The sequence below is a fragment of the Oncorhynchus mykiss genome, chromosome 8, assembly GCF_057628025.1.
Source record: "Oncorhynchus mykiss isolate SJ-2025 chromosome 8, ASM5762802v1, whole genome shotgun sequence".
Taxonomy (NCBI): Eukaryota; Metazoa; Chordata; class Actinopteri; order Salmoniformes; family Salmonidae; genus Oncorhynchus; species Oncorhynchus mykiss.
Window position 1 is genome coordinate 35,502,039 of NC_143029.1, and position 18,639 is coordinate 35,520,677.

Genomic DNA, 18,639 nt, shown 5'->3' on the forward strand with positions numbered 1-18,639 from the left:
AAGGCGCCAGGGCATGGTGGCTTCCTGTTAAGTGTGTGTGCGCGTTCGTGCATTTGTGTGTGTGCACTTGTATGTGTGTGTGTGTGTGTGTGTGTCTGCCTGCCTGTGCATGCTTGCCTCTGTGCGTGTAGCTATGGCAAGCCTCCTCTCTCTCTTTACTACACACACTCTGTGACAACACACCCTGCTGCCATTCACTGCAGCAACATGAAAGCCTGTTGTCGACCTTCGTGCATAATTACCCTAAAATAATCCTTTGATAATCCCCCGTGCTATAAAACAGTGGGATCAATCGTACTTGTCCAGTTTGTTTCCTCATTATCTTCTAAGTAGTGCAGCCTTTCCCTTTGGAGAGAGTGTGTGTGTGTGTGTGTGTGTGTGTGTGTGTGTGTGTGTGTGTGTGTGTGTGTGTGTGTGTGTGTTTTTGCGCGTGCATGCGCGTTTGTGTGTGCCTGGCCGAGACTCACCGACGCAGAAACACACTCTTTAATGTGAACCATCACTGCCGCTGTCTGACAGGAGAAGAGAGAAACACAAAGGAAATACCTGTCTTTATGATGATCATATAATATGAAAGGGCCTTTTGTGCTTGGATGGGATTGTTTTTTTAGCGTACTTGTTTTTTAAGGTGAAGGTTGTTTTTAAGTTGCGGCGGTTTGAATACGATGAAAACGTTGCGTTACAGACACGGTGATTCATGTACAGGTAGAAGAGAAAAATTAACATACAGTTCTACTGTGTAATGCCTTCGTCATTGCCCTTCCGTAGCTTTCTTTGGGGACTACATTGAGATGTTCTGAAGTAGGTATGAACACTGTGTCGAGAAAAATTGTTGTATCTCCTTGTTTTGTATCCTGGCTGTCGCTATGTTGTTGTTAGCCAGTGACGCAGCGGTTTATTAGCCTATTAGCCAATGGTGCGGCTGTGCACTGAGTGGTTAGTCTCGGTCCTGGCTGGCGGTCTGTTTGGGCTAACTAAGCCATCTCTGATGTTCTCCAGAAGGGAGAGAGAGAGACTAGTGGTAATTACAGTCTCTTAATATAAGCATTTAGAGCAGATTACACTGCGGCTCTGCCAGGGCTACTGGCCATGGAAGTGTTATGAAAAAGATGGGGCCTCACGCTGTTGATGTATTTGGAAAGAGATGGGGCCTCACGCCCTAGAAGTGTTTGGATAGAGATGGAATCTTAAAGTATCTCAATCCTGAACACTGTGAAACTCTCTCACAGCCAAGCGCGGACCCAGGCCAGTCCAACTAAATTAGCACAGCTCAGTCTTTTCCAGCTCCAGCTGTAGTCATGCTTAACCACGCCCAACCCAGCCTCCAGCCCAGCCTCCAGCCCAGCCTCCACCCCACCCCAGCCTCTTCTACCCTACTGCAGTCCTAGTCCCCCAGCCCCAGCCAAGCCCAACACTCATTATCTACAACACAGACAGGGAATATTCCTACTCTACTGTACTTTTAACTACACTTTTATCCCCACAGCTTTCATTAGTCCCCCCCCCCCCCCCCCCCCCCACACACACACACACACAAAATAGTGCTAATATTTACAATTATCGCACACTCATTAAGTATCCAAGTCTTTTTTTTTCTTTTGGGCACCCTGAGATTGCACAGTTAATGGTTTATTCATGGGCAGTATCCAAACGAGAGCCCAGATTTCCCCATCCAATACCAACAGAATTAAAAGACTGGTGAAAAGAAAAGAGGAAGAGAGGAACGGAGGAGGACTCATTTTCATGCTATGGGATAAAATGCAATTCATCTTAGTGTTCCCCTTTAAAGGCCTACTGCAGTCAAAATAAGGATTTTCTTGTGTTTTGTATATATTTTCACACTATGTGATTGGAATAATACCGTGAAAATTGTTATGATAGTGCCCTTTTAGAGTAAAAAAACAACTCATGTAAAAGTAAAAAGTAGCTAATTTAAAAAGTAGGCCTCCAGAGTGGCACAGCAATCTAATGCACTGCATCGCATTGTTAGAGGCATCACTACAGACCCGGGTTCGATCCCAACCGGTAGTGATCGGGAGTCCGATAGGGCGGCGCACAATTGGCCAAGCGTCATCCGGGTTAGGGGAGGGTTTGGCCGGGGAGGACTTAACTTTGTTCCTCGCGCTCTTGTGGCGGGCCGGGCACCTGCATGCTGACCTCGGTCGTCAGTTGAACGGTGTTTCCTTCGACACATTGGTGTATCTGGCTTCCGGGATAAATGACCAGGTACTAAGAAGCGCAGTTTGACAGGTCATGTTTCAGAGGACGCATGACTCGACCTTCGCCTCTCGAGCCCGTTGGGAAGTTGCAGCGATGAGACAAGATCGAAATTGGGGCGAAAAAGGGGGTAAAATAAATGCCGTTGCTTTGCAAATCAAATCATTGACCTTGATAATTAGCTTAATTGAATGAGCAAACCGTTGAGACCCCCTGAAATAGAAAAGGGTCTATAGATGTCGCAATAGTTTGATAAACTGTAGGCCACATTTATGAAGTACATTAGGCTGTGTTGTGTTCCTGCAGCAAAAACAAAGGAGTTCTGTCATTCACTTCTCTCTGAACTTGCTGTTCGGTTTCAGCAGAAGCTGATTTTCAAAGTGAATTGAGTCTTTGCAGTGAAGAACAGTCCAACACAGCTAAAAAATACACTTACAAGCTGCAGAGGCATCGCCGGACTGTGTTCAATTTGAGAGACAGCTTCTTTATGTACGGAACGGAATGAAGCAGGTCCATCTTGTCTTACACACAGGCAAGGTACCCATCCAGCTCCCCTGTACCTTGTGACCTTTTTGGGCATCATTCATTGCTCTGTCTCGTCCTATGCCATTGTGTCAAGATGATGCTTCAGGTAGACCAAACCTGCATAGTGGCAATTACACAACCTGCAAAAACATAAATTGTGTTTCACAACATCAGAAAAATGACATATTTCTGCATGTTCTGCTTCATGTGGCCACTTAGTTCATCATATCACTGACATTACAATAGCCCGAACACAAACTTTGCATACTTGTTATTCTCAGATACTGAGGCTTGAAGTGAGTTTGTCAAATGTTCTCTGCTCTAAAAAGTTGTCTAATATTGTGATGAGTCCATGTCTAGCTGTACCTTTTGTGTAGACTCACACAATCATATGCAATATTAGTTCATTTAAACCAGCCCATCTATTGTTCTCCCTCACTTCACAAACACACGCAATAAAATTAGAATAATGTGTTGACCAAACATTACTTGTGAGAGACACTGATGTTGAATGAGTACATCAATCATGAATGTTAATGTAATGAATGATAGGCCTACTTAAACTCTCATGAATGTGTCATGAACTGCTTCATAAATGTGTTATGAATGCTTATGTAAAGGTTAGGCCCCAGGCCCCAGTTACAGTAGTTTTACCCAGAAAACATGCATTTTATGTGATTTAATTATCTGACATTTGGAAATTATATGCTTCCATACATCAACTGAGTGATCTAACCGAATATAGTTAGCTAAAGGAAGAATACAAACGCTCCTATTCTATCCGAGACTTACTGAGTCTGACTTGGTCATAAACAGAAAATTGTTGCAGCATTACACCTGTGGTTGCACACACACGAAATAGAAAACCTTGCCTGTTAGGGATACAAACATTTTGTAATTCCACATCTTACTCCCAGTGGTCTCCAACCCAGTCCCAGAGAGCTACGAGCTCCACTGGTTTTCATCCTAGCTCCTAGCTCGGCCTGAGCCATGTAGTAATTGATTAACACGGATCCTTTTGGGGAGAGGAAATCACCTCCATCTCTCCCATGTTTAAGTAATGAATCTGTTCCTGATAAGCAGTTTCTCAATCATCAGCCAGTTCCACACCTGGGATACCCAATAGCACACGGCGGCTCTCCAACCAAATTAATAACTGCACTTAATAAAAATAAATGAAGGATGGATTCAAAATAAGGCAGGCACCAAGCTGTATTAATAATAAACACTGGTGAGAGACACTGTCCTTCCAGAAGCATGGTTAGACTTGGAGACAACCTCTAATTTGTTTTATTTCATTTGAGATATCTGAGTCGGGTAACATTACTCTATGTGACCCTCTACTTAATTCAGCCCCAGTGCACTCACTTAAAGGGGAACTACACCCGCTGATTTGGCCTCGTCTTTTGTCTTGCTGCTCAAGAAATGCAGGCAGCCATGACAGGAAACAAACGTAAGTTGGTTTGATGTGGGTGTTTCTTGGGTGTGTCCTTACCACCACCAATCTGTCAGAACCTTGCCCCCAGCTTTCACAACACACAAACCTCCTGCAGGTTGAGTTCAATAACTACAGGCAGGGCGAGGTGCCAGAGGAAGCTTTGAATAGGTCCGTAGCCTACAGAGTAATATGAGAAGAATGCAATTGCTGAATTTATGTAGATATTCTAAACTAAGTGTTTTGATAACTTTTACATGTAGTAACAGGTTCGTGTAGAGTAAACAACCCTTTATGTAATACCATAGAAGCAGTGTTCTGCTAATACAACATTTCATCTTTCATTGTTATTCCCAGTTGATATGGATACTGTGCCTATCAGCATTTTGTATGTTGGTAATGGGGCTACCTTGGCAAACATGTCAGAGTGGTCATACCTTCCTGTGTGGTGTCCCGTATACCACAGAAGTTCCCTGGTCCTGATGCAGAATACACAGGGTTTCTCCCTCCCCATATTGACTGATACTAGTCAATTCAGTAACATCAAATACATACAATACAAGTAAAAGTTGTGTCTAGTAAAAATGTTATACTGAGTGCCAGGTCTCTCTCCATTCAGAGACATCAGCATCAAGCCTGTCCGTCAGTCTGGACTTCATCACATCATCTTGCAGGTCTCCATGTTCTGGCTCCATACATGTTTCTGTGAACACATACACACATAGTTCTATTACCAATGTAATTTAGGATAGGCCATATCTGACACATAAACATGTACTATGTTGAAGGTTGAAGAGGTCAGACTAAACCTACCTAATTCTGTTATAATTATGAGCAAGGCAAGAGGTGAGGCTGGAGGTGAGGTCTTTGCCAGAACCCCATTGATGGTCATAGCAGTGTAGATCAGCTCCTGGCCCCTTATCAAAGTTACTGGTCGGTGCCACACAAACACACACACACACAGAGCACTGATTACATTATCAATGGTGGTTATGATTAGCCTGGTGGAACCTACATGATCGCTGCATTCACCTTTCTATTTCACTTCAGATACCATAAAATGTGAAGTGAAATAGAATGGTGAACACAGAGATTAGTCTGGTTCCACCAGGTTATATTACGCCCTGGACATTATACAATATGCATCTAAAAAGTGGAAATTAGGAAACAAATCATGTCAGTTTACATATAAATTGTGTTTCACAATTGGGTTATCAAATGTATTAAAGTAAGGAAGTGGGTTACCTTCTGAATTTGTACAAATGATGAGCCTGTGAAAGCTGCCGCTGACAGGTGAAGGTCGTTGGCCGGATACTTGCCAACTGTTCCACTCGTAGGAATGCTCACAGCGAGGGTATGTCTGCATGATGCAGATGAGAGCCACTTTGCTGGTCAACTTCATGCTGCATGTTCAGCTGCAAACTGGACATCTCTCGACACAACTACAGCAGGCAATCTTATGGGGTAGTTTTGACTGGGAGGGACTGTGACAGGGTGATATAATACACAGCCAAGTGGTCAATTGCATTTTGTCTCATAGGAGACTGGCAATTAACGGAGGAGGTGTCACAAGGGTACTTGTGTCGCATGACACATTTTTTATTCTGAGGTCTTGCCTGACAAGCTGTGAAAATAGCAAGTGAACAGTGCATGAAATTATCTTTGGATGTCGCTAAACCACTGCAATCACATTGCTGGACATGTTATGATACTCACCTTTGCTCCTTCTGGCAGGTCCCGGCATCTGTTAATGACCAGGGGATCAGTCAGGCACCCAACTGTGCACTTTGTCTAACAGAAAAACATGATCAACGATTGCCATCATCCCTTAATTAGAAACATAGCTCAAGAAATCATTTGGAAGCTGATTCTAACTCGTTTGGAAGCTAACTCTATGCTTTACAGATGTAGACTGACTGGCCACAGATTGGACTAGATTCAGGCCGGCGAAACCGTTACACTATGCAACGAACTGTTGCCGTGTTTTGCTTTGGCCCTGGTTTGGCTTGAGTTTGGGGCTGCTAGTTAGTACCCTGTTGTAGTCAGATGTGAGTTAGCTACTACCACCATAGCTGCATCCAATATTTATTTGTGCCCTGGACATGGGTTGCACCTCGGCGGCTTGTGACTGTTTTGTCTAATTACTCTTAACTTAGAGTGGCATGGAAATATGATGACATTGCTAAAATAGGCAAACAGTCCCATGTAACTCAGTTGGTAGATTATGGCACTGGCAACGCCAGGGTTGTGGGTTTGATTCCCACGGGGACCCAGTATAAAAGTGTATGCAATCATTCTGTAAGTCACTCTGAATAAGAGAGTCTGTTAAAATGTAAATAGTTCATAGGAAACAACTTTGCCATATTATGAGTAGAGAGATGTCAATGTTGCCATTACTGTTACTAGCAAAGTTTGTCAAAAATAACCAGCAATCCTAATGTTAACCAGCTAAAATATGGTGGTCCCCTCAATCTTAGTTAGCTTGCTAAAGTTATACCACAGATAGAACAATGAGCCAGATATTTCACTGGATGTGTAAATGTGAAGCATCCAGTTGGTGTTTCCACTCACTACCAAATATGATGATGAGAGGAATCCCAGTGGCCGGCAGTGGAAGAGGATGGAGCAATATGGATTTTGGCCGACATTCTGCATATTTTCTCATTGATGAAGCATTTGATCTCCGTACAGTTTTCTGTTTACAAAACTAGAATCTTTTAACAAACAGAGTGGACTGCGTTTTAGACTTTACACAACGTTTCAAAAACATTGCATTCTTTAGAAGGAGTGCAAGGGCGAATTGAGTTGTTGCACACATTCCCTAACGTAAATATGCTAATAAATGCTAGAACGCGCCAATAGTATCTCACTAGCTCGATATTGGCTCTGCCCACCTCTTTGCTTTTTCTGTCCACTATGATTAATTTGCTCCCATTGGAAATGACAGGCTCGGGTCTATCTTGGGTTAGTTTAAAAACATTTTTGGTTATACTGCATCTAAAGTCAATCTGGTGTCTTCACAATCATGATAAAAGGTTTTCCTACTAATTATTTGCCTCCTTTTCAAAAGTGATCGTGTTTCTAAGCCAAATCCAAGTTGTATTGAGGTAGGCTAACATTAGCCAGCTAGTAGCCAGATGGTAGCTAGCTATCTAACATCAGCTATGCTAGGGATGATGGTGATAAAGATGATCAAAATATACATAACCAGACACATAACCAACAATCTATGGTCTAGCTACCGGTATACTCACCACCACTGGGGACCAACAAACTACAGCCACCTATTCCCGCTTGATAGGGTCCTTCATCAGGGCATGCAAACCACAGTTGTTGGCTGAGCATCCTGCTGGAAGCATGCATTTTATGTCAATTCGTAAAGGACTTTTCAGTTTAAAAGGTCTGTGATCCTTTGAACGCGTTGGTTGGGGGGCGATGAATCAACGGAGCCCCATTCAATGAAGGGAAGCGAACTGGGCGGAAGGGCAATTTTTATGTTGAGCTTGGCAAAAGGGGGGCATGATTTGTTGACATCCAAACACAACTTTCATTTACTCGTTGTAATGCACTTAGGTTCCAAACTCCGTTTTAGATGGGACTGACTTCATGACCAGAATTTATCCTATTTATACTTTTAGTCAATTTTGACACTAGAATAAATGTTTGACTCATCGATGCCACATTGTCCTTAGTTCAACCGTCCATCCCTCTCTCGTCAGGACTAACAGGAAGTGAGAGGTTCTGATCATCCCAGTGACCGTGTTATCTGGTGAGTGTAGTGAACTGTCATGGCTGCCACTGCAGACGTTGCTGATGTGATGTGAGCTGTTTGTTGATCTGCTCTAGGCCTTCAGTCCAGCTCACTGAGCCTGATAAAGGAATCCTGTATGGCACATTCACGTTGACTCATGATACCTTCAGTTACCTGTTCAGGGCCAGTCCTGGCCATTCTGCCGCCTTAGGGATGACAAAAAATGGCCACCCCTACAAGAATATTCCTAGTAACCAAATGTCATTGAAAAGACTTCTAAAATATGTGTTTTTCCACACGTTGAAATTAGGTTCACTTTCGGTTCTGAATGAAAGTTGAAAATAGGTATTTTCCCAAACATTAAAAATGTGTACTTTCTGTGTATTGAAAATACATATTTTCCGGATGTTGAAATCAGCCTCATTTTCGGTTCTGAATGAAAGTTATGTAATTTGAATGAAAATATGTCATTTATAGTAGTCTATATTTGGGCCAAATCACGGCTGGTCCAACCGAACATAGACGTATATGACTGGTTCAGATTTGGTCCGGAATGGACCAATTATTTTCTCCATGGATGTGGAAATCATGCCGGTCCAGACTGCACCAAAAAACATGTCCAAAAGGCATCAGCTTCGGTCCGTGCTTACTCAGGTACAGCCTACAGCAGGGATGGGAAACTCCAGTCCTTGGGCCAGAGTGGTGTCACACTTATTCCCCATCCCTAGTCAACACAGCTGATGAAACTAATTGCATTCTAAACTGAAGATCATGATTAGTTGATTATTGGTGTCAGATGTGTTGGGGAAAAAAGCGTGACACCAATCAGGCCCCAGAGGCCTGGAGATCCTATCCCTGGCCTACAGTGTCGTCTGAAATGACATTTTGGGAATGCCCATCTATGTGGTAGGCGTTGGTCTGTGCTTACTGGGTGTAGCCTACCATGTCGGCCCGCAATATCATTTTATGAATGCCCATCCATGTGGTAGGCTCAAAGTTTGTAAAACAGGCATTGCGTTGTCTTTTTTAGTTTGGATTCTTGATTATCCTGAGCCTGAGGGAAATGCAGAAGGATTTTTCTTTTTCGCTATGATCAGCTCGGAAAACATTTTAAGGATACAAACTTGAAACCACAGATCATGACAATTTAGCCCACGGGATGAAACACCTGGTTGTGAGTAGCCTGATTGTCCATACCATGTTGTCCATTTTACTTTGACCTGTCCTGTTTTTAGGATATGTTGTTTGTTAACATGTCAGCATATTTTTATTTGATTGGGCGCCATTTACGTCAAGCTATTTGATTGGAGAAACCTGCTTGATGTAAACATTTTTCGTCTCCAGGCTACCGGAAAGGCCACATACTCTTTCTATAATATCCTATCAGTGCATTCAGAAAGTATTCAGACCCCTTCACTTTTTCCACATTTTGTTACTTTACAGCCTTATTCTAAAATGTATACATTTGTATTGTTTATTCACCAATCTACACATAATAACCCATAATGACAAAGCAAAAACTGTTGTTTTTTTTTTTAAATGAAGGAAATATCACATTTACATAAGTATTCAGGTTTTTAGAAAATGTACATTCTAAAAACCTGTTTTTTGCATTGTCATTGTGGGGTATTGTGTGTAGACGGATGATCATTTGTATTTATTTAATCAATTATAAAATACAGTTGTAACGTAACAGAATGTGGAAAACGTTAAGGGGTCTGAATACTTTCCAAATGCCTTTAATATCTGCTACAGTACATGATTTATGTTAGTTTTTGGTTTTTTTAAATACTGAATGTTGGTGGAGTGCCCGCAGCGAGGCGTCTCTCCAACAGCCTCAACAAGAGGCGTGCTGGGAATGGACAAGGTAAATATTTTGCGTCTCTGCCGTTGACAAAGTGGGCACTGCTTATCATAGGTCAGCATCAGCGCTACCTAAAAAGCAAATACGCCACTGGTTGAGAGAAATTGTCATTGTTTTGGGGCAGAATTTAATTAGGTTTTATGTGTTGTTGCAGATGCGTCTTGCTCAGTTTATCTTTAAAAAATGACGCCCTCGCCAATCTGCTGACGCCCCATCCTGCCTAATGAGCGGGCCAGCCCTGTACCTGTTTGTGTTGTGGTTGCCGTGGGTCAGTTGGTAGCTGTGGGATTGGTTTTCCACACTCACTCACTGAAGGTAGGGCTGAATCACTGTATTTAGTTTCTATTTGATCTGTCGATTCGACCAACTGTACCCACTATTGCGGTTGACTTGTACTTAATGAAATGCATATTGTACGTCAGTTTAATGAAATCCTCTTCTAAAAGATCATATTTTATTGTTGTAAAATAGTCTGTAAGTCTAACCATAAAAATAAAACCTATTTCGATAGTGGAGGAGGCTGCTGTGAGCCCCTGTTTGTGAAATGACAATAATCATGCCTGTGGAGAATCTCATTTGCCATGGTGACAATCATATGACCAGAACACAAGCCTTTCAGTGATGTTCAGTGTGGAGTTTCAGGGGAGAAGAAAGCACCGCGATATGCATCAGGGCTCACACGCATAAAAATATGAACGCACGCTCACACTTACTCACCCAAGCGCGCACACACACACACACACACACACACACACACACACACACACAGACACACACACACACACACACACACAGACACACACACACACACACACAGACACACACACACACACACACACACACACACACACACACATAGAATCTAGGCCTGGAGGAATGCCCCTGTGTGTGGAGCCTCAGTGCCTGTGAGTGGTGTTAGTTTCTCCCCTGTGCCCTCGCGGTCTGTCAGCCTGCTAAGCCCTTTTGAGCCCCCGCAGGACAGACACAGTATATTCCTGAAGGCCAACACACACGCAAAAACACACACGCACTGTCCCCACAGGGGTGAAGCTCAGAGGAGTGGCTCCACAGAGAGCGCTGTCACAGAGCAGCCGAGTCACTGGCTTAGAGCCATCACACGCAGTCTCTCTCTCTCGCTCTCTCTCTCTGTCTCTCTCTCTGTCTTTCTCTAAAACACACTCACTTGAGCAGAGTGCAGCGTTACCATAGCAATGGGAAGTGATGTCACAGCACTCACCCAAAGAGGCCAGTTGAGAAGTTGTTTGTTTATTTTTTGTGTCATGCGTGCAGTCCTTCTGACCCCACACATATGCCTGAGCTGTATAAAAATAACAAGCAACAAACATTCCATATTGGCAGTCTGCTCACATAGCCAGGTGTCTGTTGTGGTGGTAGTGGCAGATCCCTGGAAGGGACAGCCTGGCTGCAGTACAAACAGAGGGCCCGGCCCCTGCCTGGCACTGAGGGTCTGTTGGGAAATCAGCCCTTGCACATGCATGCAAGCACACACACCTCAGCAGGCACACACAGTTCAAGATGTGTGTGCTTCTTTAACTGTCACACACACACTAACCAGTGACAGAGAGTGTGTGTGTGTGTGTTGCCACACGAGGATGATGGCAGCAGCAGCAACAGCTCCACATGGTTTCATTACGATGGCATTCTCCAGCCAAGAGCACAATCCAGCAGCTGTAACTGCCCACTGGGCTAGAGAGACATGGAAAGACGGCCTTCATGTTGGTATGGAAACTCAGAGAATATGCCTCATGTCGAAACTCTAATGGCCCGTTGTCCAAATGTATGGCTGCATTGCCACACTGGATATTCAGAACTGTTGTGTAGAACTGGGTAAAATTAGCAAAAGGGGACAATATGCTATGAAAGTGTGTCATGGATTGGTGTTATGTGATCACTAGAGAGAGTGAGAAAATAACTATAGTCCATGTTGTTATGTACTTTGCTAGAGCTTGACCATTCATAGTGGTTACCATTTTTTTTTACTACCCATTGTTGCAGTAATGTCCCTAGTGAAAACAAATAATGTATGTAGTTAAATGTTGGATAAATTCTTCATTAGCGACTGATGTATGTTTTGTGGTTTAATAGACATTTACTAGTTACGTACCGTATTCATTGTACCCGTCTGTCTACTCGTTGAAGAAGACATGGTGAAACAGGTGTTTTATTTGCTAATCTTTAGGTTCAGACCGAACATCACGTAGATCACGTAACCGGGATCAGAAAAAAAGTGATTTCATTCTTTCTGGGTCAGATTGACTGTTATTTCATCACTATCATCATCATCATACACATTTATTGGAAGTGGAGTTTCAATATTTCTTCAAATGATTGGGTGGAATTTCTACATCATTTGAGTCCATTGAGGGCTGTGTTGAAGTCAGGGGCAAGAGCTTTGGTGTAATGTCTGAGGTTTGTTGGGTATGATTTCATGACTGGTTGGTGTTTATTGCATTGTTTATTTGGATCAGAGCTGCAAATCTGTCTCTGAGTTTAGACACGCACACACACACACACACACACAAAGAGGCTGTGTTTTATAGGCATATCTTCTAATTTAACAAGTTTACTGTGTCCAGCCCACTAGATTACCCCGTTGATCCAACCTGCCAGTGCCAATGTATTTTATCCTCAGCCCCAGGACACAATTGCACGCATGCATGTACAGTACGTACACACACACACACACACACACACACACACACACACACACACACACTCGGGAATCAATGGAGACCTCTACGTAGGAATGTATCATTTTACTCTAAACTCTGCCCCTGTTTCTTCATTGTCCACTCACTAATGGCCCTTCAACTTCCCCTCTAACTACATATTTATAGGGACAAACTTTTTAGTTTGTCTCTGCTAATGGTTCTGCATCCATCATCGGATGTAGAAAGTTCAGGAATAACTTTTTGTTGAATGGTTTGTATCCTCAGAGTTTAGGAGAAGCCTTAACTGTGTGTGGGGTCAGATATTCTGGGTCTTGTTTGGTCTAGATTTGTTGTTGTTGTGCTTTTAAGGTAGACTCAGAGATTTGACATAGTTGCAGAAGGGAAACAGCATAATGGGTCAATTTCCGGGCCAACAACTTGCCGCACAAGGTTCAACTTCTCTGCTGTTTTTGTCAAGGGTTGAAACCGGTTAAGGGAAAAGAACTGAAAATAAATAACAATTATTTGAGAAAAAAAATGTGATCTATACTGTTCCAGAACATAACTGTTATTTTAAAAGCATAGGAACTGGTTAATAACATTTTTTTACATTCTGCAAAAATTGCAACAAGGCGCCTATGCAAAGCCCTCACTCTGTCACTCAGAAACGTATTCCAGCATCTGCTTGCCAGCTGGGAAACTTTGACACTGGGTGTGCGTGTGTGTGTGTAGGCTACCTGCCCTTCCCATCTGAAGCATAGGTTATGGTGGCCTACTGACGACATTACACGTGTAATTCATAAATTAAGGTGAGATGTTTAATTAGAGAAGAATGGATGTACTTTTTCAATCCTAGTTAAAGATACTATAGCTACCATGTTTCACGTTGAATTTATTAACTAAAAAAAGGTAAGATAGGTTTTTAATTCTAAACTCAGCAAAAAAAAGAAATGCCCTCTCTCTGTCAACTGTGTTTATTTTCAGCAAACTTAAATTAACATGTGTTAGTATTTGTATGAACACAACAAGATTCTACAACTGAGTCATAAACTGAACAAGTTCCACAGACATGTGACTAACAGAAATGGAATAATGTGTCCCTGAACAAAAGGGGATCAAAATCAAAAGTAAGTCAGTATCTGGTGTGGCCACCAGCTGCATTAAATCTCCTCCTCATGGACTACACCAGATTTGTCAGTTATTGCTGTGAAATGTTACCCCACTCTTCCACCAGGGCACCTGCATGTTCCCGGACATTTCTGGGGATAATGGCCCTAGCCCTCACCCTCCGATCCAACAGGTCCCAGACATGCTCAATGGGATTGAGATCTGGGCTCTTCGCTGGCAGAACACTGACATTCCTGTCTTGCAGGAAATCACTCACAGAATGAGCAGTATGGCTGGTGGCATTGTCATACTGGAGGGTCATGTCAGGATGAGCCTGCAGGAAGGATGACACATGAAGGAGGACGATGTCTTCCCTGTAACGCACAGTGTTGAGATTGCCTGCAATGACAACAAGCTCAGTCCGATGATGCTGTGACACACCGCCCCAGACCCTGACGGACCCTCCACCTCCAAATTGAACCCGCTCCAGAGTACAGGCCTCGGTGTAACGCTCATTCCTTGGCTAGGAAAAACTCCCTAGAAAGGCCAAAACCTAGGAAGAAACCTATAGAGGAACCAGGCTATGTGGGGTGGCCAGTCCTCTTCTGGCTGTGCCGGGTGGAGATTATAACAGAACATGGCCAAGATATTCAAATGTTCATAAATGACCAGCATTGTCAAATAATAATAATAATCACAGGCAGAACAGTTGAAACTGGAGCAGCAGCACGGCCAGGTGGACTGGGGACAGCAAGGAGTTATCATGTCAGGTAGTCCTGAGGCATGGCCCAAGGGCTCAGGTCCTCCGAGAGAGAGAAAGAAAGAGAGAAAGAGAGAATTAGAGAGAGCATGCTTAAATTCACACAGGACACCGGATAGGACAGGAGAAGTACTCCAGATATAACAAACTGACCCTAGCCCCCCGACACATAAACTGGAGACACTGTGGCCCCATCCAATGACACCCCCGGACAGGGCCAAACAGGAAGAATATAACCCCACCCACTTTGCCAAAGCACAGCACCCACACCACTAGAGGGATATCTTCAACCACCAACTTACCATCCTGAGACAAGGCCAAGTATAGCCCACAAAGATCTCCGCCACGGCACAACCTTAATTGCCTACCGTCTGTAAACTGTTAGTGTCTTAACAACCGTTCCACAGGTGCATGTTCATTAATTGATTATGGTTCGTTGAACAAGCATGGGAATCCGTGTTTAAACCCTTTACAATGAAGATCTGTGAAGTTATTTGGATTTTTACGAATTATCTTTGAAAGACAGGGTCCTGAAAAAGGGACATTTCTTTTTTTTCTGAGTTTAGTTCGGACCTGTTAGCTAGCTAGCTCGCTAATGTTTGCTCTGGTCCAACGTTAAATCAACTTGGAAGTTCAAAGAGATACAAAGTTCCTCCATAGAAGCTGCTCCTTCGTAGGTATAATTCTGTGGGCCTAATGCATGTTATAACAAGATACCCAGCGCTTCAAGGCAAGCTTCCTCCATCCTCTCACCCTCGCACCCTCCACTGTGACTGTGAGCATAGTGTGTGTGTTTCTTTCATTACAATTAAACATGCGGTTACTGCAAAATACAACTTGCCCTTAACAACTTTGTAATATAGATTATATCGCTTAACTACTCCACAGCAAGCTGCTCTATTCACATTGATTGATGAAGTAATTCAATATTGAGCGAAATGTAAAAAATATATATATTTTATAAGTTTAAAAAGGAACAGAAAGGAACAATATAAACCGGTACTTTTTGGGGGCTCAAACCGGTTCAGATCTTTTCTGGTTGGAACAGAGGAAGGGAATGAAAAAAAGAATGGTTCTGTTCAGAACGAAGTGAAAACCCCTGGTTTTGGTGTGAACAGCGTGAAGCGAACCTGTGCACATTCACAGATATTGTGTGTGACTGTTTGAGACTGAAGTCTTGCAGACAGTATATCTGCAGTGCTGTTCATGGTAATGTAATTTCACTGAGTCTACCTTTAAAGATAGGTCAGTACTTTTCATGAGTAGTTGTGTTCACCTGGCTTACCTGGAAAACTAAGATGAATTATTTATGATGATAATGATCGTCATGGTGATGGTGGGGATGATGATGATCAAGGTTATGGTCATGGTGGTGATAATGACTGAGAGAAGGTCTCATTGGTATAGATTTGTGGTTGAAGTTCTCCTCTTTTGCCTCATGTTTAGAGAGGACAAGACCTGACTCCTTAAGTCTGATTTTATTGGAAGCAAATCTGTCAGATTTCTGATGCATTTTAGTTATTGATTCCTCTCGTTGACCTTCGTTCATGACGTCTGTTTGTGCGTCAGCTCTTCATTGCATTGTCCATTGTTTTACCATTGCTTACTTACATTTAACCCTTTCTCTGCTGATCACCATGTTTGGTGAATGTTCATACTGTTCCCTACCTACTTTAATCCAAGCTAACAGCCATCACTCCAACTCTCTCCGTGGCATGGCTCTCCATAATAGCAGTGTGTGTGGCCGAGACTCAACTCAACTCATACTAGCAATGTGTGTATGTGGCCGAGCACTCAACTCAAACTCCATCAAATCCATTGCAACATGGATGCTCATTCGCTTTCCCATCCCTCCCCCTCTCCCCCCGTCGACCATTCCCCCTTACCCCGCCAACCGACTTTCTAGAGCCCCATATCAGTCCCTCCTCTGTTTTTCTCTTTCTTAGTTCCCCCCAACCTGACAGTGCCACGGGGTAAGAGCCCCCTGGTGGTTCGGGAGGGCGACACGGTGGAGCTCGAGTGTCTGGTTTCAGGGAAGCCCAAGCCCATTATCCTGTGGTCTCGGGCCGATAAAGAGGCACCCATGCCGGATGGGAGCCTGCAGGCTGAGAGCTACGACGGGGTGCTGCGGATCGTCAACGTGTCCAGAGAGATGACCGGCTCCTACCGCTGCCAGACCAGCCAGTTCAACGGGTTTAATGTGAAACCCAGGGAAGCTGTGGTGGAGCTGATCGTACAATGTGAGTCGTGGGTAATGGTATGAGTCTGGAGGATTGTGTGGGGTAGGTGTGTGTGGCTGGAATTGGTGTGGAGGATGTCTGTTGGGGTTTGATTGGGGGTCTTTGGGTGGTTGTTTCTTATGTTTTGTGTTTGGGTGTTTGTATGTTGTGTCTGGAGTATCTGTGATCGGTTTTGTGGTAGGTCTATCTATTTGATTTCTCTCAATAGCCTCATTCAGACCAGACCGCACTGAATGTGTAATCGTGTATGTGCTTTTGTGCACTTACATTATGTGTGTAACAGAACATCACAGCAGCCTCAATAGATCTCATCCCTCTTTCTTTCTTTCTTTCTTTCTTTCTTTCTTTCTTTCTTTCTTTCTTTCTTTCTTTCTTTCTTTCTTTCTTTCTTTCTTTCTTTCTTTCTTTCTTTCTTTCTTTCTTTCTCTCTCCACTCCACACCTCTCGCCCTCCCACAGCCACCCAATGTTCCTTTGAAGGGAAGGGTTTAAAATGAGTCCCAACCTCTATAGCTGCACTGTCAGGACACACATATATGCACACTCACATAGGCGCCTGAGCAATGGGGCAGATGGAGCAAATGCATCCCCACTTTAAAAATAGGGGAGCAAACCAAAATACCAAATTTTAACCAAAATAGTATAATGATCCATTGGGCAATTTGTCATTTTCAATATTTAGTCATGTTTTGAGCTAGTCTGAATTAAAAGAGATCCATATTATATAATAATTAACAGATGACATGTTGCACCCCCTCCCCCTGTCGCCTCAAGATTAATGGTTTTGCCGGCTGGAAACTGTTGCTTCCCTCCCGACGCCACTGTTTTGGTTCAGTGCAGTTAGAAAGCTCTAGTTACACCACTGGTGTTTAACATTAATAGGCACCTGCAAAATAAAATGTGGTTGTGCTGTTGTATTGTTTCATGTCTGATGCTCTCAGGGTGTTGTTATATATCATTTGAGAGGTGTGCACCACTTACAAATTTTGTCATTTCACTTTACCTGTCAGAGGTATGATGAGCACAGGCATGTCTGATTAGGCTTCACTGTATCACAGCATCTGGTAGAATTTAAATGGCTCGTGTCCTCTCTCCTCGCCTCCTTCTAAAAACCCATTGGAGGAGAAGGTCAGTAGGGAAGGACCTCTGGGTTTCTCATGCAATGGATTTTTAGAAGGAGAGGGCAAGAGGAGTATGCAATTGAGATTCTCCTGCTGACTTACAGTAGACTTCCATCAGCCTACCACAGTTTGCAACTTTGCAAAAAACTGCATATCTGGTAGCTTGTGGGCTGTCAATGAGTAGCTTATGAGTAGCTCAATTATTTTGACCAAAAATGAAAAAGCAACATGTTGGTTCCATGTTTAATGAGCTAAAATAAAATGCAGAAAAAGCTTATTTCTCTCAAATTTTGTTCACAAATTTGCTTAAATCCCTGTTAGTGAGCATGTATCCTTTGCCAAGTTAATCCATCCACCTGACAGGTGTGGCATTTCAAGAAGCTGATTAAACAGAATGGTCATTACACAGGTGCACCTTGTGCTGGGGACAATAAAAGGCCACTCTAAAACTAGCAGTTTTGTCACACAACACAATGCCACAGATGTCTCAAGTTTTGAAGGAGTGTTCCGTTGGAATGCTGACTGCAGGAAATGTCCCCCAGAGCTGTTTCCAGAGAATTGAATGTTCAACCACCAACGTCATTTGGACTTTGTCAGTACGTCCAAGAGAATTTGTCAGTACGTCCAACCGGCCTCACAACCGCAGGCCAATTGTGTGGTGTCGTGTGGGCTAACGGCTTTGCAGATGTCAACATTGTGAAAAGAGAGCCCCATGGTGGTGGTGGGGTTATGGTATGGGCAGGCATAAGCTACGGACAACGAACACAATTGCATTTTATTAATGGTAATTTGAATGCACAGGGATACTGTAATGAGATCCTGAGGCCGATTGTCGTGCCATTAATCCACAGCCATCGCCTCATGTTTCAGCATGATAATGCATGGCCCAATGTCGCAAGGATCTGTAGACAATTCCTGGAAGCTGAAAATGTCCCAGTTGTTTCCATG

The 18,639-nt window shown here is 43.3% G+C and overlaps 1 protein-coding gene across 1 annotated transcript in view; it reads left to right on the forward strand.

The window, feature by feature from the left end:
• LOC110529233 (MAM domain-containing glycosylphosphatidylinositol anchor protein 2) overlaps positions 1 to 18,639 on the forward strand; it is a 355,390-nt gene that overhangs the window by 207,539 nt on the left and 129,212 nt on the right. Inside the window, exon 9 of the mRNA XM_036985374.2 lies at positions 16,278 to 16,571. Within this exon, the coding sequence (XP_036841269.2) occupies positions 16,278 to 16,571 (294 nt within the window). The remainder of the gene's footprint in view (positions 1 to 16,277; positions 16,572 to 18,639) is intronic.